General features: G+C 39.3%; 1 protein-coding gene across 5 annotated transcripts in view; it reads left to right on the plus strand.

The window, feature by feature from the left end:
• Positions 1-428: 428 nt before the first annotated feature.
• The window catches only part of MYBPC1 (myosin binding protein C, slow type), a 98369-nt gene continuing 71134 nt past the window's right edge, over positions 429-27663 (plus strand). For all 5 annotated transcript variants that reach the window (XM_010357198.2, XM_010357201.2, XM_010357200.2 and 2 more), the window contains exons 1-4: positions 429-552; positions 20382-20417; positions 23089-23130; positions 23652-23693. In XM_010357198.2, coding sequence (XP_010355500.1) covers positions 528-552; positions 20382-20417; positions 23089-23130; positions 23652-23693 — 145 coding nt within the window. In that variant the 5' untranslated portion in view covers positions 429-527. The remainder of the gene's footprint in view (positions 553-20381; positions 20418-23088; positions 23131-23651; positions 23694-27663) is intronic.

Here is a 27663-nt window from a genome sequence, read left to right on the forward strand (position 1 = left end):
TGCAAATGAAAAGCGAATTGGAGCATAAAAATGATCATCTGAATACAAAGACTTTTCTGCCTAGTCTCAGTGAAAATTAAGGCATTGGTTGGATTGGAATATCATGATTTTTAATTAGATTTTATTTTATCATCCAGCAAACTTTTTGCACTCCTGAGTCAGCACATGCATCTGTCAGAGAGAGAGAAGAGCAAGACGGAGCACGAGGCTGCAGCTGAATTTAGAAAGTTAGAGGTGTTCTCATCAGCCACATGAGATGGGCAGGAGATTCCTTCCAGTAGGCGAGAGAGCAGAGTGCAGACAACAGATGTGAGAAAGGTCCCAATAGCTGTCAAGTTCCTACATCCTTGTGCTGAAGAGAAGGGAGGTGCCATTATGATTGATGTTCAGAGGCAGTATAAAAGCACTGGCTTTCTCCCCAACTGCTTGTCACACCGACCTGCACTATCTCTCGCCTGCCTGTGGGTTTCTGTCAACTAGTCGTGGAGGGGAGAAAACTCTTTAAAGAATAACATCTTATTGTGGTCATGCCAGAACCCACTAAGAAAGAGGGTAAGACTTATCCAGAAATCTTTTTGTTGTACTCCTTAATAAAGTGTGTTTATTTTGGTATTTGTCTTCAAACAAATAACACATTTCTTAACTAGATGAGAAAATAAAATCACTATGATTTAAGGAAAAGATGTTTTAAATTAAACAGACCAAAGGAAAAATACAGTGAGAGTACACTGAATTTAAAAATTTCTGATAATGATAGTTTCTAAAGGGATATTGACTAAAATTATCAAATGATAATTCTATCACTCAATTGTAAAGGATCCTTAAAGCGTAATTTAAGGATGTTAATTGCTGATGGTAAACAGATTACATTTTCAAGCATATTTTCTTAGGTTTAATCACAAATTTTTACCATGTATTTGCAATTTGCAGAGAGTAGAAGACTTAAAATATTTTCTAAAATGGTTAATACATTGGATCATGATTTCAAAAAAGAATTTGTGACATTATTTCCAGATTTGCTACATTTTTAAATGGAAACATATTTAAAATATACAGATGAAGGGTTTTTTGTTGTGTTCTTACCAGTGCCTTTGGAGGTTCATTATTAAATTCTTGCATGCAAAGAAAACCAAACACCGGGAAAAAAGGATATCCCTGAATGTCACGAATAGATTGTTCTTTCACGAGTTTTATTGTAGAGAATTTCATAATATGTAGCCTTTAAGAATAGCTAAGCTGAAAGTATAAAAATATTCTTCCTTAGAAGAAATGTTTTCTCTAACAAAGTTTCTTTCTAAAAAATTATTAATATATTAAAACTACCAGTTGGTAACCAAAGTAAATTGGAATTACTAATTATGAAAATAAATAATAAGCACAAATTAATAGTATGCATGCATTGAATTTAATTTTTAATGAAAATATCTTTTTAAAATATTATTTCATTTATATTCATCTTCACTAGTGCTTACTGAATCTTTATTTTTCCCTTCTGCAAATAAAAGAAAAAGTAGCAGGAAACATAAAAATAGTCATAGTTTTCAGTTTTTAATTCTTAAAAATGCTTTAGCCATTATTTTAAGGAATCTTGAAAAAGATGTTACATGTTGAACTCAAAGTTGAAATACTAACCAAATTATCAAAAGTCTTTTAAATATATTTTCTTTATATAATTAAGTAACCAGTGTTGACAGGCTGTGGTGATCAGTTTACAGGTTGGCCTTACTTAGTGGCAGAGGGCATTGATGGATGAAGTCTTTCACCCAAAATAACCACACCAAATGCAGCATTAATATGGGAACTTAATCCTGACTGTTAGGCAGGGAGTCCAGCCCCTGCTAAAGTATCTTATTTGTAATGCAAATGATTTACTTGTGTATTAAGTGTCCTTTTTATCTGCTCTGTCACGTTAACCTCTCCGAAGTGTACCCAGATGAAATGCATTCTACCATGTTTCCAAACTGGAAACACAATAGTGTTTTAATTATTCTGAATTTAGTGAATGATTTTACATTTTTTTTAAAGCCTAATTGAAAATGAGAAGAAAGCTGAAAAACCAATAAATAAGGTGACAGGCTGTAAGAGCCAATAAAGCTAATTAAATTATTCTGATTACTAGAGGCGATGAAGTTTACTTTTCATTTGACAACTCAGTCTGATTCACTCTGCTTTTACAGGGAATGAAATTGTAGAGCTGCAAAGAGGAAAATATACCTTTAACTTTAGCCCTCACCCCCCGATATATATTTTTTCTTTCTGAATAAATCAGCATGGATACTAAAGACTCCATGATCTTCTTTTGCTCTAAAAGCACGTTGTTATTCTGTGTAGCAGTTCCTCCACCCAGGACAGTAATTTTATACCCATAAATTCTTTGGTTAGTGTAAATTTGGGTGATGGGGAGTGGAGCAAAAAGAGTTACTGATATATTTAAAATCCATTGAGGAAGTACAGAGATTTTTTTGGTTCCCTTACCAGGGCAACTGATTCTTAAAGGAACTGTACCTCGAAGAGCGTTCCTTAGTGAAATAATTGCATTTTAATATTGTTTACATCAGAAGAGTATGGAGTATGGCAATTCATGAACTATTCTGCTGCTTTCTTCTTCTCCTAACTGCGATTTCATTTTCACTGGGGTTAGTTTGATTACATATAAGCATCCCTCTGAAAAATAAAACATGGCCTAGAACCAGTTCTTCAGAATCATTTCAAACTATCTGCAGAAACCTGCCCAAAGGAGAGGCTCCTCCAGCCCATATGGGTCTTCTGAATCTTTCTGACACCTCGGAAAGCCATGCCCAGGGAGGCCGTGACCACTTGCTATGAATCTTGATAGGACATGGGCTGGTTTGGCCTTCCTAAGATCCAGGAGGATCTGGCAACTCTTCAAAAGAGGCTGAGTTTTCAGCACCTGAAGGTACAAAACATGTCTCACTCTACCTCCCAGCCTACCGTGACCCAATTCTGGGAGTTTTCTTCTTAAATCTTGGGAGAGCTGGTTCTTCTAAGAAGGATGAGGAAGGACAGCTGTAACTCTGGATCTTAAGGAGGAAGTCTAATGGAAGTAATTAGTCAACAGTCCTTGTTTAGACTCTTGGAATATGCTGGGTGGCTCAGTGAGCCCTTTTGGAGAAAGCAAGCAGTATTCTTAAGGAGTAACCACTTCCCATTGTTCTACTTTTTACCGTCATCAGTTGTATATTATGTATTCTTTGGAGAACTGTGTTATTTGAGCTGTCAGTTCCAGATAAAACTTACCTTACACCACTTTGGATTCTTACAGAACCTAAGGCCTAGTACAAATAAGTTATTCCGATCAAATTGGGGGGATGTTGTAGGAAGCTTCAGATTTGTGGGGCTCTCCCAGGATGCCTTTGATATATTCATTTATATAGCAATTATTAATTGAGTACAAGTAAGTGCCCTACAGTTAATTCCCTGGTTCCTACTGTGTAAAGAAATCATCTTTCTTTCTCTCTTTCTTTTTTTTTTTTTTTTTTGAGACAGTATCTCACTCTGTGGCCTAGGCTGGAGTGCAGTGCCATGATCTTCGCTCACTGCAGCCTTTGCCTCCCAGGTTCGAGTGATTCGTGTGCCTCAGCATCTCGAATAGCTGGGATTACAGGCACTCACTAACACACCCAGTTAATTTTTGTATTTTTGGTAGAGACGGGGTTTCACCATGTTGGCCAGGCTGGTCTCAACCTGCTGACCTCAGGTGATCCACCTACGTCGGCCTCCCAAAGTGCTGGGATTACAGGTGTAAGCCACCGAGCCCGGCCAAGAAATCACCTTTCACTGGAAATTTCTCTTTTCGAGTCAAAAAGAAATTTTATCAACCCCAAACTAAACAATTGCAACAGCCTTTCTTCTGTGGCAGAATCTCTGTTCATTAAAGAATAATATGAATGGCTGCTAAACACATACAAATGATTTCCTCAGAATTTTACCTCTGGCATATGTAATGATTAAAACCATAAAACCTGATTCTTTAACATCCTGGGACACCTGTTAACTGTCAGATTCTTCTTCTTTTTTTTTTTTTTTTTTTTTCAGAAAAGTTCTCATTCTGTCACCAGGCTGGAGTGCAGTGGTACAATCATGGCTCACTGCAAACTCTGCCTTCCAGGCTCAAGCGATCCTCCCACCTCAGCCTCCCCAGTAGCTGGGACCACAGATGCATGCCATCATGCCCAGCTAATAGCCAATTTTTATATTTTTAGTAGAGATGGGGGTCTCACTGTGTTGCCCAGGCTGGTCTCGAACTCCTGGGCTCAAGAGATCTACTTGTCTCTGCCTTCGAAAGTGCTGAGACTACAGGCATGAGCTACCATGCCTGGCCTATTAACTGTCAGATACTATAAAACTCAGAAAAAATACCTTCTAAAACACTGGGTTGAGGCCTTACCATGAATTTCACTTTTTGTTTCTGATTTATCAGAGCTTATTATATTTAATGTACTTAAATTCTCCAAAAAGGCAAAAGTTGCTCTTTGGTGCTTGTGTGTCATTCAAAAAAATCTCAAGAGTCATTGTAGTTTTCTCCTTTTCCGTGTAAGATCCCTTCTTGAAAACTCAAACATATGGCCAAACACAGGTTCCATTATGACCATAATTTTAAGGTGCCATTCTGATAACTTCAGGAGGCAAAGGCGTGCCTTTGTTACTGCAGATTCTTTTGCTGTGTCAACATACAATATTCATCTTATCCATCTTGATCTACATTTCAGTAGGAATAGATGGGACCACGGGAACAGAGAACAGTTTTTTTGTTGTTGTTGTTTGAGTCCATAAGGGTTTTTCCATTTCTGTATGTTTTTTCCTTGGTCTCTAGAGATTTCATCACATTTTAAAGTTATGCCGAGCCCCAAACCTACCTGAATGTACAGCAGCATTCATCACCTCTTGCCTATTTCTAAGCATTTCTCAGGGCTTAGTCATCCATCAGAAAAGGAGCTCCCTTGATGGGAAACCTCCTTCTCATATTTCTTCTTTGACCTTCAGTTTCTATGTTCAAGAGAGTGAATGGCCTATTTCAAACACCGAAATCAATTTGTCTTTGGAAATATTTATTAATATATAAATATTACCCTTACCTCAAATTGGGGAAAAGTTAATAATTAATGCAGAAAACTAAGAGAAAGGAAGAGGGGAGGAGAAAAGATAGTTTATCAAGGGCAATTGTTTCCCTTTTAACTTCGAATGGCTCATCGAGGCCAAGTTGAAGATTTGGACGGAAAATAAAGAAGTTGTACGAATGAATGCCATCATATTTTTTCCTCCTGAGAAAAACCGCCATGCTATGCTGGAGATTCATGGCATATAATTGAGCTCTGTGTTGTAAGAAGGAATACTCTAGGGCAAATGCGTGCTAGAGGGGCTTAATACTTGGCAGAATCCTTCTTTTTCAGTAGCCTGCTTTTATGACTGCTCCGACTGCACCTGTTAGGAAGATAAATAAAGGACTGGCCAATTCTTTCCTCTGAAGCGCCCTAAATATATCGTTTTAAAAACACTTTGGAAAAACAAGTTGTATCCTTACTTCTCACCCAGTAAATCTAAAGAAATTCCCTCTTATTCCCAGGAGTTTCAAACAGTGAGGTCAGGAGTAAGGGAGATTGTGGAATGATCAAAGGTGGAAGTTAGGCTCACTAGCTGGTCTAAGGAACCCAGGCGGGTGGAAAGCATGAAGAACTTACAATCCTTTATGCTCTCAATGACTCACTTTATTTTGGCCATGAGACATGGCCTTGAAACTTTTTTTTTTTAGGCTCTGTATACACACACAATTCATAGAGTTTCCTTATTTACAGCAATTTCAAAGTATCCCCGAATCAAACATGAGTGTTGAAGTCAACTACCCAGGCTGAAGCTGCTTTTAAAAGATGCTTGGACACAAAAAGAAATAAATAAGTGGTCTCTTTAAAAACTTGAATAAATACAAAATGACGTTTTTGCAATACTTTTGTAAACAAATGCATTCTTCTTTTCAATTTTGTATGGTTGTGAGAGGAGATTGCTGTGTCATTATTGCTATTGCTTTTACAGTCCAAGGAAGCATTTTTGTTACTTGTATTTAAAATTATTGCAACTTTTTTAAAAAAAATTATTTTTAGGCTGTTTATGGACACAGAGAATAATTTTTATTATAATTAATAATGGCTATTTTTATCTTCACTGCTCCTTAATTAGTCTATGAAAACTATATTAAGAGACACAAAATACTCTTGGCTGCCAGTATCTTCTGTGGTAATTCTAAACTTCATCTCTAGACATACTTAAGTGTGTTAGATGATAAAGAACGGGATTAAAGTTCTAGCAACCAAAAATAAGTACGGAAATTTTAATTTAATGTGTGTACCTGAGAGCATGTGGCCACGTCTTCTTTGTTCTTATTCCATGTTAGTTCTTGATGGAAACGGATGTCTTTTCTGGAACCCTTGGTTGAAACTGAATAAATACACAGAAAGGTAGCAGCTGAATTAGTGCTCTGAGTTAGGTTAATCATGAAGTAGCTACTGTTTATTCAAGAGGGGTTTCCTAAAATTTGAGAGCATAGCAATTAAGGAAAATGAAACTGAAAAAGAAGAAAAGACTTTGTCACTTAATTTCTTATATGTATGCAAATTATCTCATAACCAGATGAGAAGAGGGCTTCTGACCATGCAGCTTTTTACAAAGACAGCCTCCCAAAATCAAAGTGATGATACTGTCTTGTCATAATTCTGCTCTGTGTGGATAGGCTCAGTTTTAATTTACAAAGAGTACATTTGGTTTAGACAGCCCAAAGATAGACCGCAGGCCAAATTTTGAGATACTCCCATTCATGGGACAGAGTATTTATGGGCTTTAACATACATTTCCAGAGTAAAGTTTTAGGTACCATCAGATTGGGGCATGAATTGATTGATGTGGCAGAGGCAAAGACCAGGATCATTCAATCTCACACTTATTTCTCTTTCTAAAATGAGTTCACAAAAAGCTAACTGTAATCTGACTTTCATTATGCCTTTCAAGTCTAAATCCACTTTGATAAGGCTTGCCCTTTTATACTCCCTTAGGAATCATTTTTAGGCCAATTTGGCACATCAGGGCAGTATCTAAAATTACACTTAATAATATGTCAGATGTTAGATCTTATGATTTTGTTCTATTCATTTTTTTGATGTATATTTAGCTATTTTGGCTAAATATTATTCTTCTCCAAAATTGTCCAAATCTTTCTCTAAATAGTATCAGATCTCTTTATAAATTACTCAACTATAATATAATACTCTTTATAAATTGCTTTGCTTGCATCCGTTAATATTGTTTGTCTTCTAAAAACTTTTATGAATCTTGGAAGACAATGCTCTACTTAAAACTAAAAATTTGTCCATTTGTGTAATTCTACATTTTGTTATGTTTAGAGTTAGATGTCTTTAGGGTTGTTATGCACATAGTATGTATCTTGGCTTTTTCTTTATGCATCTTAAATCATACTCACTATTAAACATGGTGAAATAAAAAGTTATAATATTCATAGAACATTCTAGACAGCTCAAATTCCAGCTGCACCATGAACTGAGTTACTTACACTTTGTATGCCCCTGTTTCCTCATCTGTATATGAATAAAACAGTATCAACTCATTGGGACTCAGTAAGAATTAACTGAAATACACTAGGTAAAGGTCTTATTTTATCTTATTTTATTTTTTATTTGAGATGGAGTCTTTCTCTGTTGCCCAGGCCATAGTGCAGTGGCGTGATCTCGATTCACTACGACCTTTGCCTCCCTGGTTCAAGCAATTCTCCTACCTCAGCCTCCCGAGTAGCTGCGATTACAGGCATGTGCCACCATGTCCGGCTAATTTTTGTATTCTTTTGGTAGAGATAGGGTTTCACCATATTGGCCAGGCTGGTCTCAAACTCCTGACCTCAAGTGATCCACCTGCCTCAGCCTCCCAAAGTGCTGGGATTACAGGCATGAGCCACCATGCCTGGACAGGTAAAGTGCTTAGAACAGGGCCTAACATATGGAAAGATTTCAAGCATTTTCCTCCTAAAGCTTTAGAAATCTTGTCTGGTATAAGGTATTAAATGCCTCATATTTCATATAAACTTTGATGGCATTTCCCTCAACATAAGGGATGTAACAACCACTGCTCACCTCCTCACTAGTGTAATATTTATAATACATGCCAAGAAAGCTGCTATGATAGTCATAACCATCATTGCCACCACCACATTTCCTTCTTTTACTTGTAGTGAGACATCTTCGCTTTCACCCATAGAAGTTCAGATCAAATAAAAGGTCTATACTCCATGACCTCTGCTGTGTTCTTACTGAAATGAGCCATGTCCAATTCGGGGGTCTCTAGTTGTCAGCATATAGCATAAGGTGATAACGATTGGGTTGTTTCTTCACTGTTCCATTGTGGGGACATGGCCTTTCCCACTTAGATGAAAGAGTTACCCTACACAGTTGAACAATAACTGTATCTGACACCAAGGGTTATAAGGCTTGGGTTTGTGGGACTTTACAATTTCTCTCCCTGGCTGGGTGCAGTGGCTCATGCCTGTAATCCCAACACTTTGGGAGGCCGAGGAGGGAGGATCACCTGAGGTCGGGAGTTCGAGACCAGCCTGACCAACATGGAGAAACCTCCTGTCTACTAAAAATACAAAATTAGCCGGGTGTGGTGGTGCATGCCTGTAATCCCAGCTACTCAGGAGGCTGAGGCAGGACAATCGCTTGAACCCGGAGACGGAGGTTGTGGTGAGCCAAGATTGTGCCACTGCACTCCAGCCTGGGCAACAAGAGAGAAAGTCTGTCTCAAAAAAAAAAAGATTTCTGTCCCTATCAGGGGTGCTTTTTGGTGGATAGGGTCTTCCTCAGTCTGCACTTTCCTGAGATAACCACACAAAGAACTCTCCATGACCACACATGGATGTGGTGGGTGATTGATTGAGTGTTACTGTGTTTACTGCGATGGAATTTTATTTTTATGACCCCACCTGGCATCAGGACTCTTCTTCCTCTATTTTTAAAAAGTCACCCAATGTGAGGTCCAGCAATGGCTTGGAGCAAGACCTTTAAGAGATTTATCCTATAACCCTATAGCCACATAAATAAATGACACAGGTCAGGTACAGTGGCTCATGCCTGTAATCCCAGCACTTTGGGAGGCAAAGGCCAGAGAATTGCTTGAGCCCAGGAGTTTGAGACCAGCCTGAGCAACATGGTGAAACCTCATTTCTACAAAAAATACAAAAATTATCTGGGTGTGGTGGTGCACACCTGTAGTCCCAGCTACTTGGGATCACTTAAGCCCAGGAGGTGAAGGCTGCAGTGAGCCATGATCATGCCACTGCACTCCTGCCTGGGTGACAGAGCGAGATCCTGTCTCAAAATAATAATAATAATAATAAGTGATTCAAGATCCCCAGAAAAGACACAGTAAAGGATGAAATTGTTAACAATACAAATTGCTTGTGCAATAATTTCCTTTTGACCTATACTAAAATGTTAAGCTCCTTCAATTTGAGTAAATCTTCCTCTGCAAAACATACCCTCATACATGCCACTCCAATCCCATTTGATTCTTTAAAACATGGTAAGCGTGGTGAGGAAGGCAAGTCCTCAGATCTTAGCAATTTTCCTCCAGCCCCATGTTAACAAAGAGAAGTTATTTGTTGCTATGTAATAAGGACCATATTTTAATCCTCTTCCTGTGTGAAATGACATCCTGAGTTGAAACTTGCATAATTAGAAGGACAAAAGAATGAATTGACTAGGGGAGGAAAAAAACCCTGTAGATTCAGGGAAATTCCAAAAGTTGAATAATGAGTCATTGAAAATTTACATGATTGATGTACCATTAGACTTCATCTATTCAGAACATTAGAGTACAGTACAGACTTTGGCAACATTTGACCACAGTAAATAAACACAGATTAAATTGATTGAATCATTCTGTATAACTGGATTCTCTGCACAGCTAAAGGTTAATTTTGTTATATAACCTCAGAGCCTTATTTTTTCCACCAGTTTGAACAGAAACATTCTTAAAATGTAGTATATTACTCCTTGATTTAAAAAATATAGTACAGTGGATATAATTTGTCTTAAATTATAGACATCAGTTGTTAGTATCATGTGACACACTGAGAGACCAAATTATTTGCTTTCTTGAAAACTGGGCTCATATTGATTTGTATTTTGAATTTCTGTCCAATTTTTCTTAGCTTTCTCACTTTTTGCCTCCTAGAAGTGTGCTGTCTTCTTTAGTACTCTTGTGAGTCAGCATATGAAGCTGTTGCCCTCACTCCCCTTGTCCTTTGTTATAGACTCCATTCCAGGTAATTAATCTGGCTGAGTAGATTTTAGCACCATCTAAGGCACAACATTTAAGAAGGCACTCACTTTCTGGGTCACCAAAATGCAGGGTCAGCACCTTAAGTGACCTCCTTAAATTTTGCTCCTCAGGCACCCTGCTTACCTTTCCCAGCCCCAGGCTCTGGGTTTACTGAGGAGCTAGGGCCTTCTTCCATGAGGAAAACACAGAAATTCTCAGTGCACAGAAGGCAGGAGCTTGAGATAAATGCAGAGGCCCTTCAGAGGTCTTTTTATTTGGGTGGTCAGAAGCCATTAGGTAAGTTGCTAGCTATCTGAATTCTGCATAGAGGAAGTGCTACCAGGCACTATAGCCCTTTTGTCTCTATTACGGTGCACTTAGGAAAATGAGTTATTGCCCTCAAAATCAATGTATGGTTTTTATTTTGACTGATTCATTCGTTTTATCAAAGCTGCAGATGTACATGATGTATATGACCTGAGTTTGTTTTTAAAATGACATGCACAAAATCTTTTTTCAAAGAGGTTTGCAATAAATTCAAAACCAGTGGTTCAAACCTTTTGGTCTCAGATCCATTTGCACCCTTAACAATTACTGATAAACTAAAGAGCATTTGTTTATGTGCATAAATAGTGTATTATACACACTAATTTAATTTGTAATATAGTAAATATTATATTCGTGTCATATTTACTGTATTAAAAATTAAAATTGACTGGGCGTGGTGGCTCATGCCTGTAATTCCAGCACTCAGGGAGGCTGAGGCAGATGGATCACCTGAGGTCAGGAGTTTGAGACCAACCTGGCCAACATGGTGAAACCCTGTCTCTACTAAAAATACAAAAAATTAGCTGGACGTGCTGGTGGACCCCTGTAATTCCAGCTATTCAGGAGGCTGAGGCAAGAGAATCTCTTGAATCCGGGAGGTGGAGGTTGTAGTGAGCCAAGATCATGCCATTGCACTCCAGCCTGGGCAACAAGAGCAAAACTCTGTCTCAAAATAAATAAATAAATAAAAGTAAAATTGATAATGTTTAAAATACAAGAATACAGCCAAGCATGGTGGTTTATGCCTGTAATCCAAGCACTTTGGAAAGCTGAGGTGGGCAGATCGCTTGAGCCCAGGAATTTGAGACCAGCCTAAGAAACATGACAAAACCTCGTCTCTACTAAAAATACAAAAATTAGTCGGACATGGTACATGCCTGTAGACCCAGCTACTCAGGAGGTTGATCTGGGAAGATCCTCTGAGCCTGGGGAGATCGAGGCTGCAGTGAGCCGAGATCACGCCACTGCACTCCAGCCTGGGTGACAGAATGAGGCCCTTCTCAAAGAAACACACGCACACACACACACACACACACACACATACAAGAACACACAAACAATTCTATTAGCTGTCAGAACATTGATATCATTACATATTATGTATCCTCTGGAAAACTTCACTGTCTATTTCTTAGAGAATATGAGTGAAAAAGGCAAATAATGTCTTAGCATTACTATTATGAAAATCATTTTGACTTGGTAAACTCTCTACCTAGGGAGCTCCTGAAGATCCCAGACCATACTTTGAGAAACACTAATATAAATCAATTTAGTTTATTTGTTGTTGTTGTTTTGTTTTTGTATAGAGACAGGGTCTCACTACATTGCCGGGCCTGGTCTTGAACTCCTGAGCTCAAGCAAGCCACCCACCCCCATCTCCCAAAGTGATGGGATTACAGGCGTGAGCCACCAAGCCCAGCCTACTTATTTAAAACGTATGTAATTCTTTTAAATCCCAAAGTATAAGGTATCCAGACCCATAATGCCCATAATGAATAGAGTGGGGAACAAAATAAGCAAGTAACTGTGAAAATGTTGAATTAAATGTTGATTTCTGTCCAAATTCTGCATCTCTGATACATAAGCAATTTGGCCAATAAAAATACACTGTCATTTATATTTGCTGGTTTTGGGGGTACACTGTGTTTTGTTTGTTTTGTTTGAGATGGGTCTTACTCTGTCACTCAGGAGTGCGGTGGTGCAATCTTGGCTCATTGCAACCTTCGCCTACCCAGCTCAAGCAATCCTCTCACCTCAGCCTCCAAAGTAGCTGGGACCACAGGCATGCAACACCATGCCCGACTAATTTCTTGTATTTTTGGTAGAGATGTGGTTTTGCCATGTTGCACAGGCTAGTCGTGAACTCCTGAGCTCAAGCAATTCCATCTGCCTCCCCAAGTGCTGAGATTATAGGTGAGAGCCACCACGCCTGGCCATGGGGTACACTTATGATTAACAGAATCAAACATCTCTAAGCATTACTAATGTCCCCGTGAAAGCAATATTTTATGCTATGGCAGCTTCCATTGTGCTCGTGTCTGGGCAAATGAGGTCCAGGTTAGAGTATGCATATAGAGTCAGACCCCACCATCAAGAGGGGAGACACCTGACAGTGTTTATTACATATTTAATCTAAAAAGAAAGATAATTTGCTATACCACCAAAAATGACAGTACAGGAGTTGGCCAAGTAGACCCTTCCTTATTCATCATGATGTTTACAAAACATAAAGCCTTCACGCGTTTTTTTTTTTTTTTTCAAAGCTAGAATTTTACTTTGAGAATAAGAAAAAATAATTAGGAATAGCATACAATTTTCTCCTATGCCTCAAATTTCCAAAGAATATTTTTATTTTTTAAAAATTTTCCCAAGACAGTGACAGAAAGCCACAAAAAGAGACCTAGAATCATAACATTTAATGATAACTGTTATTATGTGTTCTTCTGTCTTTTTTATGCTTATATAATATATTCATGTGATATGCTTTCCTTGCACAAAAAACCAAATTAAATTGTATATAATGGCCCATAAGATAGTTTAAGTAGGTAAAATAATGTAATATTTGAGACAGCCCACGGGAAGAAGAGAACTGGGTGTTTTGTTTTGTTTTAAGCGTATAGACACAGACATAGAAAGAGAGACAGTTTAATGAATTTTAAGACATAAGATTTCTTTTTTTCCCCTTTAAGTTACTGACCATGAAACCCTTGATCATTGAAAATAGAAATGGACTCCACTGGAGAGGGCCAAACCATTTATGGAGTTACTGGGTCCCTAGTGTTTCTGTAGCAGCACAAAGGCCACATATGGGGCTATTTCATAGCTGCCACCAGTGCCCGTCAATTAGAATGCCTTGGCACAGGCTGTGCAGGCATGCCATTGGTGGCATACCTGTGCTTTTTACAGTAGGTGACCACAGGAAAAATCCACCATAAATAGATCTACCCCTTTGAAAGCATTTCAGTGCTGCAGAGGGAGAGAAAGTCTGTATCTGTTCATTAGAAAGGATCAAAGAACAGCCGCCCTTGCCCAGGAAAGAAGGGGCTAGCTTTAGTTGTTGGTTCACAAACCAGTTCATTTTTAGGTTGTCCCTTAAAATATTTCCTTGGGCTTATTTTTTTCAAAAAGTATCCTTGTTTTTCCTTTTTTATTCAAACATTTTAAAACATGCTTCTTTAGTCCTGTTAGCACGTTTTCCAACAAAGATATTATGTGGGAGAACGAAGAGAGGAGAACAAAAAACCAGCTGTATTTACCTAGCAGGAATGTTCCACAGAACTTTGCCCTTTGGCTTTTGAATAAGCAGAAGTACAGCAGGACCTCACCTCAATAAATATCTGTTTGCTTGTTTAAGATTTAGAGAGCTTACCAAAGGTGGGTGCCTCCCGAACATTGCAACACAGCTAACCTTGTTGACAACAGTTGGTGTGATTGACTGTTATTTGCTAAGAAACTGGTGGGACAGGTTCCTCGACACAAGTTGCTTTGCTATTTTTGGGAGCCCTGATTTTAAAAGGGGAGGATTCCTTAGAAAGGCGAGGGGTGTAATATTCCTGAGAGCCAAAACTAACCCTAATTGCTCTCCTGCCCTTGTTAAGAAATGGAAGACATTTGTTGACAGTAAGAAGAAATGTAAATGATGGCGTTTGGGTGAATGCCCCTGGAGCCTTGGCCAGCGGGAGGGGAACCAATGAAAGACATAGTGTTCCCTGTGGGGAACACAGACGAAGAAAGCTGCCCACAGAATGTCAGGGGACGGTTATGGGTTTCTTGGCAGCAAGGAGAAGGGGCTTTTGTGCAGGGAGGAACAGCCTGCCAGTTAACTATATTTATGGAGCACCTGCTGTGTGGAATCTGAAAAGGAGAAGGAGAAGGCCCTTGTCCTCAAGAAGCTTGTGATCAAAGGGAGAAGAAAAGTCCCCATCTACTGTAAACCCGTTAGGGTTCCCAGTCACTTTTGAAAAAGGAGAGGAATGGGTGATATTTAGGGGGTGTGCTGAGCCTTGTTACTCAAAATGTGGGTTGTGGACCAGCAGCATCACCTGGGAACCTTTTAGAAATGCAGAATCTTTTTATTTTTAAATTAAAAAAAAAAATTCTGGAGATGGGGTCTTGCTCTGTCACCCCGGCTGGAGTACAGTGGTACAATCTTGGCTCACTGCAGCCTCCACTTCCTGGGCTTAAGTGATACTCCCACCTCAGCCTCCCAAGTCACTGGGACTTAGGAAGCACCAGCTAATATAAAATGTTTTTTTGTGAAGACAGGATTTCATTATGTTGCCCAGGCAGGTCTCAAACACCTGGGCTCAAGCAACCCTCCCACCTTGACCTCCTGAGCCACTGTGCTACCTTGAAATGCAGAATCGTGAACCCTACTGCTGCAGACCCCAAGAGTCAGAATCTGCAGTTCGATCAGATCCCTGTGATTAATATGCATACTGGAGTTTGAGAAGTTCTACAGGATTTCTGGAAGTAGTGAGTCTTGAATGTTTTAAGAGAGCAGAGTGACTTGGTTCAGTGACTCAAATGATACTGAAAGGCAATTCATTTACCTGTGAATTTCCTAAACACAGGTATCTTATCTCATTGTAACCACTTTTTGTTGTTGTTGTTGTTGTTGTTGTTTTTTTTTTTTTTTTTTTTTTTTTTTTTTTTTTGAGACGGAGTCTCGCTCTGTCGCCCAGGCTGGAGTGCAGTGGCCAGATCTCAGCTCACTGCAAGCTCCGCCTCCCGGATTCACGCCATTCTCCTGCCTCAGCCTCCGGAGTACCTGGGACTACAGGCGCCCGCCACCTCACCCGGCTAGTTTTTTTTTTATATTTTTTAGTAGAGACGGGGTTTCACCGGGTTAGCCAGGATGGTCTCGATCTCCTGACCTTGTGATCCGCCCGTCTCGGCCTCCCAAAGTGCTGGGATTACAGGCTTGAGCCACCGCGCCCGGCCTGTAACCACTTTTATAACCCACTGACCTTGTTAAATTCATAATGGGAGTTCAGTGAATTTAGCTTGCAAGGGTGCTCCCGCCTATGGTCCCTATTCAGTGAGGTACTGTGGAAATTGCTGTTAATGAACGAATGTTACAGAGGCAGACAGTGAATTTTAGGAACATGTAAATTATTTTTAGAGAAATGGGCAAAGCTGACCATGACAGGACCTGTCAGAGACAAACACATGAATTAGAGTGAGAGAGATGCTTGAGAAGTTCCTTCAAGGTAAACGGGCACACCTTGGGGTCTCTGAGACTTACCTGCAATGCTTCATTTTCCATTTAAGTCATGTGCTGTTTGGCCTTTACCACTCCTTCGTTTCCCAGTTTCCAGGTTTAAGACAACTGGAATTTTCTGTTTCAAATGCTCTGAAAAGGACTAAGGTCCTATTTTCTCTGATCATTTCTGTCTCACCATGATTGATTGATTGAATCATTGACTGATCTACTTATCTGCAGTGTACAAACTATAATGCATATAAATTGCATCGAGCTCAACTACTATTCCCACTTTATAGTAGGGTTATGAGGGACTCACCTCTTCTGTCCAGTCTCCAGATACTTACTCAGTCCCCACCCCACATGCAAACATGTTTTAACACATACAGCTCGTAGACCTAGAAATAAGACACATCCTTAGCAGGCAGCATGTGGAGGAAGACATAAGTGTCTTTTTCATAGGTGTGTCTGAGTAAATATGATGATCATAACGATAAAAATCATGAAAAGATAAAGCTCATGTGACATTTGCCATGTTCTCTACCCCTGCTAATGCATTCATTCTGCCAGTGACCCCCGAGTTAGGCTGTGCTATTATCTCTATCTCAGACTTGAGGAAATCGATGTGCACCCCACTCCTACAAATGGGGAGGACAACATCCATATGAGGCTATGTGGTCTTGAGATTAAGACCAACTAATTCAGTGGGGAAAATGGTGTCATTGTTCTGAGAAGTCCATCAACCCTCTTCTGACTTGGTCAACTTAAGTAGCAGGGAAAGGAAGTGCAGGCCCAGGCTGCAGAGGCCAGGCTGAGCCAAGCAAGCCTGGAGTACAGCCTGGTTCCACCCTTCCTAGACTGTGCGATCTCAAAGAGCCTCAGTTCCCACTTGCAAAATGGAGATAATCATAGTACTGATTTCATAGAGTTGTAAGGATTAAAAGGATTAATATACACTAGGTCCTACATGCGGTGGGTTCTAATAAGGGGTTGCAATGTATTTACTCCTTCACTGGCTATAAAGTAAGGAGGTTTCTGTGATTTTGAGAAGAAAAAGTTCTGGATCTGCCTGTTTACCAGGCTGGTATACATTTTTCTATTTCTACTCCCTGCAACCATCCCACAACGGTCCTAACATTAGTACCCTATAACGTTTCTGCCATTCTCTCTGATAGAGTTGGCTATTCATGACCAATGTTTTGTGGATTAAGTGGAAGTTGAATTAAGCCCTTTACATTATCATTTTGATTTTTGGTCTGTTACATAGCCCATGGGGCTATAGAAAAAACGGAAATGGAGAATGTACCTTCAGGGAACATCTACAGTTTTAGTGCCCAAGATGATTCTCTTTTACGTATTTGATTAGAATTTACCATTGGCCTTAGCTGGATTTTTAAGCAACTATGATTACCCTTAAAAAATGGGAATTGGGCACATACATGCTAAACAGGTATGATCAATTTAATAGTTCATATCCAACCACCAAAAGAAGCCCTTCTTAATTCTTTTGTATCAATTCTCTATGCATTTAATGTGTTTCCAGCAATAAAATGAGACACCAGGGAGATAAGAAAAGAAGGAAAGACCCCTGGCTTTGTTTAGATGGGGGAGAAACAGAAACATAAATATACAGAGACTATTAGAAAATAATTAAGTCAGTGAAAAGAGAATGCATTATGACATGGTCCAGAATGCAAAAGAGTAAGAAAGAAGAACAGAATAGAATAATCAGCTCTGACTGGGCACGGTGGCTCACACCTGTAATCCCAGGACTTTGGGAGGCCGAGGTGGGTGGTTCATGAGGTCAAGAGATCGAGACCATCCTGGCCAACATGGTGAAACCCTGTCTCTACTAAAAATACAAAAATTAACTGGGCATGGTGGCAAGTGCCTATAGTCCCAGCTACTTGGGAGGTTGAGGCAGGAGAACTGCTTGAACCCAGGAGGTGGAGACTGCAGTGAGCCAAGGTCACGCTACTGCACTCCAGCCTGGTGACAGAGCGAGACTTCGTCTCAAAAAAAAGAAAAAAAAAAAAAAGAAGAATCAGCTCCGAGTGCCTTGAGAAAAATGTTGGCAATGTGGATAAAGATTGCCAAATGATAGTAATGGAGACAGTTCATTCTGTGAATTATAGAGCACTTTCTACATGGCAGGAACTAACCTATGCATTTTACATAGAATTGGCACCCTAAGAGGTTATTTATTTTGTTATTCTTATTTCTCAGATGAAGGACCCAAGGCTGTTAGAGATTAAGGAATTGCACATGATTGCACAATGGATAAGGCAGAGAGTCAGGATTCAGACCTAAGTCTGACTCCATCACATGTTCAGAAAAAGCAGGAGGTCTGCTGGGGAGAACAGTGGCAGAAAGGTCAGAAGGTGAACAGAAATGACTCTAGAACAGAGGGGCCACTGGAATGTAGTAAGAGAAGGGAGAGAAAGAAGGGCCCATGAACAAAGACTTTGAATGCAAAACTGGGGAGTGTAGACCTAATCAAATAGTAATAGAAACTCTTTCAAGCAGAATAATGGGATGAAACACAGTTGTAGGATAAATAACTTCTGCAGCTGCAGGGAAAGGAGACTGGAGGGATGAGGAACTTGTCTGTAGACAGAGCCAGGAAGAAGTCCTTGGGCATGTCATGGCAATGGCCCTGTCTGAAAGATAGCGTGTCAAAGAAATTGGCGTCTCGCTCTCAGTATTCTGATATCCATGTGCTGCAATAACTTATTCAAAGCCAAGAGGACAATATTAGATTTCCATTTCTGCACTCAGATCTCTGAAAATAAAATGCTTTGACTGACGGTTTCATGTTTTGATTGATGATAACCTGAGTGATTCTTTCCGTGATGTAGTGAAGAAACAAAAACATTTCTGACAATGCCATCCAAGGGACATTTGTGTTTTCACTGTATCTGCGAATTACATCACATCCTGCTACATTTTCTTCTGCCCATGTATAAGGCTATGTTTTTTGTCTATTGGTTATATATATTCTTCTCCCTCACTAGTAAATAGTAATAAACTTATTTATGACCACCTGAATAAAAGTTTTTAAAAAACAATAAATTGGAGTTTATACTAGCCACAAAATGAGTGATGGAAAAAGACATTATTGCATCCTGGCAGGCCTGTATTACTCTTTTCTTGTTTCAGTTACGGTGCAATCCATTCATTTTTCCATGCTCATTCCAGCCTTCCTAGACTAGAATGGGGCACTTGGCCTACACATAGTGGTGACTGTTCTGCCAAACCGCTTGTTACGGGGCATCGTTCTCCCTGTTCAACAAGAGTCACTTGTGGGAAAAAATGTGGAAAATCCCACATGCTGACAAAGGCTCCCAGGATTCCACAATATTCCACAAAATATAAAGATAGCAAAAACTTTGCTATCTTTATATTTTATTTAGTAGTCAAGTAGAAGATAATTTTAGAAGCAATCACCTTCATTAACTGCCTCTTCTTGTCCTGGAGATGAAGCAGCTGGTTCATGAGTGAGTGATACTCACATGTCACTAATTCCCAATTCTGGGCATCCACGGGGATTTGGCAGTGGAAATGCTGTGCTCTTTGTTCATGGGGATGCCTTTAGCTACTTGGAAATAGTATATTCTTTAACAGAAGTTTCTTTGTCAGACCTCATAGCCAGACTGCTCTGTAATAACCAGACATCCAAAGCCAGGTAAACCAAAACCTCAAAATCAGAGCTTGGAAAATTTTTAATAAGTGTAGGTGGGAATCTACTCCAAGCACGTATATTTCCAGAAGCAATTCTGAGAGGGCTTAATTCTGTTTCCCAGTGAATTGCACCTTCCCTGTAAAACAACAACAACAACAACAACAACAACAACAAAAAGCACTGCAAAGCCAGAGGACTTTGATGTCATCTGCATTCAGAAAGTGTCTCCCATGCAGGCAGAACAATGTTGGAGATGCAGTGCTCTTGCTTTCTGGGAAAAAGGGGTCTCATTTCTGCACCGACCTTACCTTGGACTCTACGGGATATGCTCGCCATATGCTTGCTACCCACTGTGTTTCACTTCATCCTAACAGCAGTCCTGCCCATGTAAGATGGGTGTTGTGGCCATTTCTCTAGAGGCAGGAAAACAGGCTCAGCACAAGTAAATGCCCAGCCTGCCTTGGAGAGGATAACTAAGTGGCAAGGACACTTGGATCCCCATTCTACTCTTATCTTTCCATCACTACACCATGCCACCTTCTGGAAATCTATATACCACACATAAATGGCAGCATGAATGTCTTGGGCCTCTTGATGTAGTAGGGTGTGTGTGTGTGTGTGTGTCTGTGTGTGTGTGAGAGAGAGAGAGAGAGAGAGAGAGAGAGAAAGAGAGAGAGAGAGGACAGAATGTGTTTTCCTGCTCCATCCCTCTTGTGAGTACACATAAGTGAGATGGTTGCCTGCAGCAGAAGCAGCCTGGGGCTGTGGAAAGCAGTTCTTCTCTGTGATAAATGAGCCTAACATTTCCATGACTCTTTCCATTTCTAGAAAATGAAGTGCCAGCCCCAGCCCCGCCCCCGGAAGGTGAGTAAAAACACTGCCTCACACACGTTTGGGCTGCAAATACAGAACGTCCATCCCAGCATGATTTGGCCTCCACGGTGCTGTGAGCTGTGAGCTTTAACCTAATTCCTACTGAGAAGTTGGATGGTGACCATTGTGATAAGTTGATAATAATAAAAATAATACATTGTGTTTATATAATCCTCTTGTGTTAATCTAATTTGGATGGCACTTCACATATATTAGGGGAAGAATTCTTATGAAACCTTTCAAGTTATGTAAAAGTTATTATGTCCGCATTTTACAGCATGGAGGCTGAGCCTCCATCCAAGGGGTTGAAGGATTTGTGAGGCTTTTTCCTATATAGTAAAGGTCAAACAAACCCACATCTTCTTCATGAGAGTGGGGAGTGGATCCATCTCTACCCTGGAAGATCAGCTGTCCCTTCTCAACTTGACATATGTCACTATTGAGCACCTGCAGAAACTCCCTAGGGACTTTCCAGAAAGGTTTGGTGGCCTCTGAGGTTCAACGTGAGGACCAACTTCTTGAGTTCTTAGTACCACATTGTCCACCAGCTGGCAGTAGGAAACAAGTACAAGGATCCAGTGAGACCCTTGGCAGGTAGGGCAGTCCCCGATGGCACGCAATATGTGAAGCTTCTTTTTATGTCCACATACACCTAAAGAAGAGAAGAGGATTGAAAGATTGAAAGCTCGAAAGATTGAAAGCTCAACATGGCTTAAATTCCCAACATGGCTCTTCAGAGTCATTTATCAGCCAAATAGCCCCAAGATGGAAGCAACCAAAATCATGTGCATTGTCCTATAAAGACTCCAAAGCGGCCTTTCTCATCCCTCTTCCTCCTTGAAAAGGGTGATAACTGGCATCCATTCAATAATTATTCACTAGGTATTTACCTTGTGCACAACTCTGACCTAACCCTTCAGAGGGATTCAGACATACCTACCATATACGTATTAATAGCTAGGTGCAAGCATATTGTGCCAGATGTAGTGGGGAACTCTACATAGAAACATCTCCCTATATTCAGTTTGTTTGCAGCCAGGTAGAAAATAGAATACAGCCTGGAGAACAATTATATAAAATGCAACCAAAACATTAAAACATTAGGCAATATTATAAGAACTCCTCACCCCCACCAAGCAGTATGTGATTACTTTTGGGTTGCTTAAACTGACAATGTGTTATGAAGCCAGCAGGTGACTGTAGACCTGGTCTAGCTTAGGTGAAAGCAGGAGTTGGAGAAGGTCTCAGTTTCTAATCATCTTTTCACACAAAAACTTATGAGGCAATTATAAAGCTCTTCCTCTTCCTCCCTGGAGATCGTTTTACTCTTTTCTTTGTTTTCTTTTTTCTTTTCTTTCTCTTTCTTGAGACAGCGTCTTGCTCTGTTATCCAAGCTGGAGTGCGGTGGCACCATCACAGCTCACCGCAACCTTAAACTCCTGGGTTCAAGCAGAGATTGTTTTTCAGGAGGGCAGTTTGAGAAAACTAGCTGCTCACAAGAGGCCCTTTGTCCAGCTAAGAATACTAGATTCACACACTAAACCCTAAACAGTATAGAGAAGTATTACTATGTGTCAAAATGAACAAAACTGGCTCAGTGCCATATGAGTTCAAACAGGGGCAAGCTCAGATTTATTTTCTTTAGATCTTGATCTTGAAACTAGTATAGATGTGTGACATTTTTCTTAGGATCTTCCTCTTCCTGGGTATGTTTTCTTCTTGCCCATAACAAATTTACTTTGATCAACATTGGTACACTGAGAACCTACTGACCATTCCAAGCAAACCTTTCCCTTCTGTTTTTCATATTAGTTACTGCCACTGAGACACTATCATTTCCTTTGTATGCCATATTTCATATTCATTGCACTATATTGACTTCCTCTTGCTCAAATGTCTCCTCCCAAATTCTGCTAAAATTGTCCTTCTTAGTTAACTGAGATTTGAATCACTATTCATCAGTCCAAAAAAAGAGAATTCATTCTTGAAACAATTCTTTTTGTACATATACCGTAAGTCAGATACCATTTGCAGGTCTAAACTAATATGATTCCAAACACAGAGAAATGCAAACTAGATAGTCTCAACTGATAGAATCTGATGTTACTGCTCTTGTTTTGCATTTATTGCCACTAAACCCAATCCAGAAGATTCACATGGACACTGAAACATTTTCTTTGAAATAACTTACACTGCACACAATTATATATTTTGTACTTTACTATAAAATCTAGAAGTCCAAACTCTTGGAATCATTACACGGGGAAAACTGACTTTTCTTTAAAAAGTCAGTCCCTTGTTGAGGTCTAAAATAAAGTGGTTCACATTTTTTTTTTTTTTTTTTTTTTGCCCAATTCTACTCCAGCATGTTATATAAGATGATCCAAGTATAGCTGAGTGCATTTTAACAAAATCTGTATTGAGTGTTCTTATGTGTACTTTTTCAAAAATAATCAGATTAATTGCTTTTCATGAAAAGTTTAGTGTGACTCTAAATTATAATTTCTAAATTCATAATTCATGTACAGCACGAGTATTCAGTATCATTTATGACCTGTTCTGTTGTCATTTATTTCTTCTCTCCCCCTCTCCACCCCGTTGCTCATCACACAATAAAATGTTTAAAGACACTTTAAAAAATATGCTTGTACTTTCTACACAGAACCAAGTAAAGAGAAGGAGGCCGGAACTGCACCAGCAAAAGGTGAGTTGGAGGGAGGGAGAGTGAGGCTGAAGTCCACAAAATTAGAAGCAGAAAGAGGTCAGTAACACAATTACATATTTTGTACTTTACTATAAAATCTAGAAGTCCAAACTCTTGGAATCATTACATGAGGCAAACTGATTTTTCTTTAAAAAGTCAGTCCCTTGTTGAGGTCTAAAATTAAGTGGCTCACATTTTTTTTTTTTTGCCCAATTCTACTCCAGCATGTTATATAAGATGATCCAAGTATAGCTGAGTGCATTTTAACAATATCTGTATTGAGTGTTCTTATGTGTACTTTTCCAAAAATGATCAGATTAATTGCTTTTCACGAAAAGTTTAGTGTGGCTCTAAATTATAATTTCTAAATTCATAATCCATGTACAGCACGAGTATTCAGTATCATTTATGACCTGTTCTGTTGTCATTTATTTCTTCCCTCCCCCTCTCCACCCCGTTGCTCATCACACAATAAAATGCTTAAAGACACTTTAAACGATATGCTTGTACTTTCTACACAGAACCAAGTAAAGAGAAGGAGGCCGGAACTACACCAGCAAAAGGTGAGTTGGCGGGAGGGAGAGTGAGGCTGAGGTCCACAAAATTAGAAGCAGAAAGAGGTCAGTAATGATTGCCGTGGTGGCCCCATAGAACTTCTCTGCATTATCTTTCATCAGTGTGGTTTAGTGTTCTGCCTTTGCATCTTATCTGCAAGACCCAGTCAGTATAACGACAAATGGTGTGTTGTTAAGTTTCCATTACATGTATTTCTAAAAGAAAAACAACAACGATAAAAATACCACAAGCATTTGTTGAGATGTCAGCCAATTAATTGGTAGTTTCCAAGTTTCAATGTGCATGCTAAGAAAAAGAGGTGTTTGGTCTTCTTAGGATTATATCAATTGATATAATGATCAGAATTACCCAGAATTACCCAAATCAGAAAATGATTCTGAATTACCCAGATTTTTTTAAAAAAATTAAATGTTTTCATGTTACTGTGTGAACTGTTCCAGGTTCCACTAGTAATTTTGAAGGCTAGCATCTTACTTTGTGACACTGACTATGGATTCATGTAGATTTATATAATTATTTCTACAGATTCACAATATAACATTAAGTAAACATGCTGCTCCTTCTTGAACTGGAAACTGTACAGAGATTTTTTTCAGGAGGGCAGTTTGAGAAAATTAGCTCCTGTAATATTATCCTATTTTTACTTTATATGGAGATGCTCTCGTTTTACAAAATAATCTTAATCATATGCTTCTGTTACTCCATGAAATACTAATTCCTTTGTCTCACCATGGAGGAAATGATTTTCATCTGTCTTAAGCTAAGGAGCATTAGTCTTTCAAGAGGGAAGTTTTCATGAAGGTGGATTAGACAGTTTTGCTTTGTATGTTTGTATTGTCATTTTAAAAAGTGAAACTTTTATTTGCATAATGAATAACAAAGTTTAAATTTTGAAATAATTGTTTCCTGACTGCAACATGAAGTTTCTCTTTTTCCTGGACACTGCTCAAAAGCTTGTTAGGTATCGCTTTGTTCTCGGTGTGTCATATTTCATTATCTAATTTCTATGATATTCTTGTCTCCTATATATTAGTAAAATACTTTTTTCTTTCTTTCAGTACATTGGATTACTTTTCTTCAGCTAACTTGAACTTATGCTCTCATAATGAATGCATAATGTTAGCATACTCACTTTGTCCTTGACCTTCAGTGGCTCCCATGGAGAGTAACATGAATACTAATCCTGGCCACGTGGGCCACAGTTTGAAGGTTATTTGCTTATGGAATGCAGACAGTGCAAACTCCTAGAACTCCTTCCATGGGATGGTTTCAAGGAGGTTTGGACATACTGGCCGAAATTATTGTAACATTATTCTCTACAAGGCCAATGGGCATACACCTCTGTTTCCAAATTTGGAAAGGTGTTTGGGCCAGGCTGCAAGGCTCAACCAACAGAGCAGATGATGTAATCCCAGAGGGCAAGCTGTCAAAGTTTAAACAAAGCCTGTGCCTGACCCTTAATTTGAAAAGTCACCATATTATACTTGTATGCTTAAATGAGAAAATGCCTTTCCTTAAATTCAACCAACCAACCAGCAAAAACTCTTATTTATGGAGAACACAGCATGATGGCTAGATGACTAGGGCATTTTGAAATTAGTAGCATTTTTCTGACATTTGCAGAAGATAAGCAAAACCATGACCACCTGCAGTTGCACACCCAGGTACAAAAACTGCCGTGTGTGTGTGTATATATATATTATATAATGGCAAATACATGTATATATATGTATTTGCCTTACATGCCTAGGAAGCAAATCAATTTAGGATAGAAAGTGACATCCCTAAATAAAGAAGGTAAGTGGATGGAAGTTTATTATAAATATACAGTGCTCTTCAACTATTACCCATTTTCATCAAGCACAGACAAAATACTTAAGCAAAAAGTAGACACAATAATTACTGCTACATGTATATCCCCAGTTGAGAAAGGAGTCCTGCATGGGCATAAACAGGATTGATGGGTGCAACCTACCTTTTCTCCAGCATGAGCTAGAACTCTCCTGCTCTCCCTCCCTCATCCAACTGTCAGTCTATCTAATTTTTTTTTTTTTTTTTTTTAACTATCCAACTCAGGTTTCACTCCTTTGTACAGCTTTCCCCTGACCATCCTGGCTCACTTTTATCTCTCCTTCTTTCTCCTGATATCTCTTGGACCTACTGCCTCCGTCATTCACTCTTGTCTCCGTGTAATCATGCATTAATGGTTGACTCCTTTTCCTAACAGGTTGTAAGCTTTTTGACATTGGGCCCCTCATCTTATTCTGTCCAGCATCTGGCAGAGAGCTGCACAGAGCAATCATCTAATAAATACTTGCAAAATGAATGAGCAGTTGAATTCCATGCTGGCTTAGCTGCTGACCATTCAGGGGTAATCTGGATCGATTTTTATTTCCGTTCACCATGAGTGCTGGGTAGGAGGATGAGCATCCCATGTACGTTCTTAGTCACTGAGGGTTAGAATGAGGCACTGCTGCAGAACAGATGGATGATTTTCTCTGTAAGACCAACTTGCCTAAAGCTACTGAAAATGGTCACGCCTGGATTGTGGTACATTCTCAGCACTTTAACTGGTCTTTAATTAGTTGACAGATATTCAATTAATTGCTCCAATTCTGTCACTATTAAGATTATTAATCATGGCAATGCAGCCTTAACATCATTCCCAGATTGATTGAATCATTCTGCAACAGCTCAGAAATGTTCTGAAAATACTTTGTGAAGCCACAGAGAGTTGATTCTGATATTTATCTTAGAAGTAGTGTTTGTGGTTAGATTTGCCAATTTTTTCAGATTTGCTAAAAGTCTCTGTCTGGAAAGCAGCCGATTTCCCAGCACGGGGTTTTATTATTGTTTGTTTGCTTGCTTGCTTGTTTGCATCTGGCTATCCATCCAGCTATCTTGTTCCTTAATACTGACCACTTTGTCCTGGGACCTGGGCAAAGTATCCTGGAATTGAAACAAGAGAGATGACAATAAAGAAATGTGTTTAACCAAACAGTAATAGCAGAAATTAGATGTGCGAATCTCCTTCAGAGGAATCATATCAGGAGGCAATGCCCTTATAAAAATAATGCTGTCCTGGCTTAGAATTCTTTCATAATAATTATATGTAGCAAGTCAATGGAACGCTAAGTATAGATTCTTTTCTGTACGCTCAGTAGGGCCAAGGATCCACCTTTTATTCTAGCACATATTTATTCAGCAAGATTTGCTGAGTGTTGGCTACATGCCAGGCACAGATCTGGGCACTGGGTCCTGCCCTCCTGGAGCCAAGTTACACTTTATGGGGAAGAACAACCATCAACAGAGGAAGGTGGATTTCACTTTTGGAAGCAGACAAGAGTCACAGAGGGCCATGTGTAGAGAATAATGTGGGTGATCAAGTGGGATCATACTTTTTTTTCGTCAACTAAGATCCAACATCCTATGTCTGAACATAGGGTAATCGGAGTAGGTTTCCGCTGTGCCTCAACAGCTGGCACTGTGGAAAGCTCTGAAAATGGTTCTGTGGCTGGTTCAAAAAGTGACAGCAGCATTAGAATCAGAGACCACTTTGAAGACCAGGACTCATTTCCATGCCTAAGTGCTGATACTTTATTTTTACATCTTATTAGCTTAGAGTCTATATCTTTTCAATTGGTAAAGTTACTTCCTTTTTTTATTACTGTTTTTGGTAATCGCTAAAAGGGAAATAAAAACTTATTTTCTTTTCCCAGGCATCCGCCACATAAACTATCTGAATGAACCCTGTGTGTATTAAATATCTCACATAATCTGAGATGAAGTCTTTCTTTTTTATGAATGTGACTGACAGATGAGGAAGTGAATCAGCAGAAGTTCCAACACACTTTCTCCTGAATTATGTGATTTTGTTTTAAATTTAAAAAAGATTTAAAAAAAAATTTAGGTTCTTTTACATCTGCAATAACATTACCCTGGCGCTTTTTACTAGCA

Source organism: Rhinopithecus roxellana, chromosome 10 (assembly GCF_007565055.1).
Source record: "Rhinopithecus roxellana isolate Shanxi Qingling chromosome 10, ASM756505v1, whole genome shotgun sequence".
Lineage (NCBI taxonomy): Eukaryota > Metazoa > Chordata > Mammalia > Primates > Cercopithecidae > Rhinopithecus > Rhinopithecus roxellana.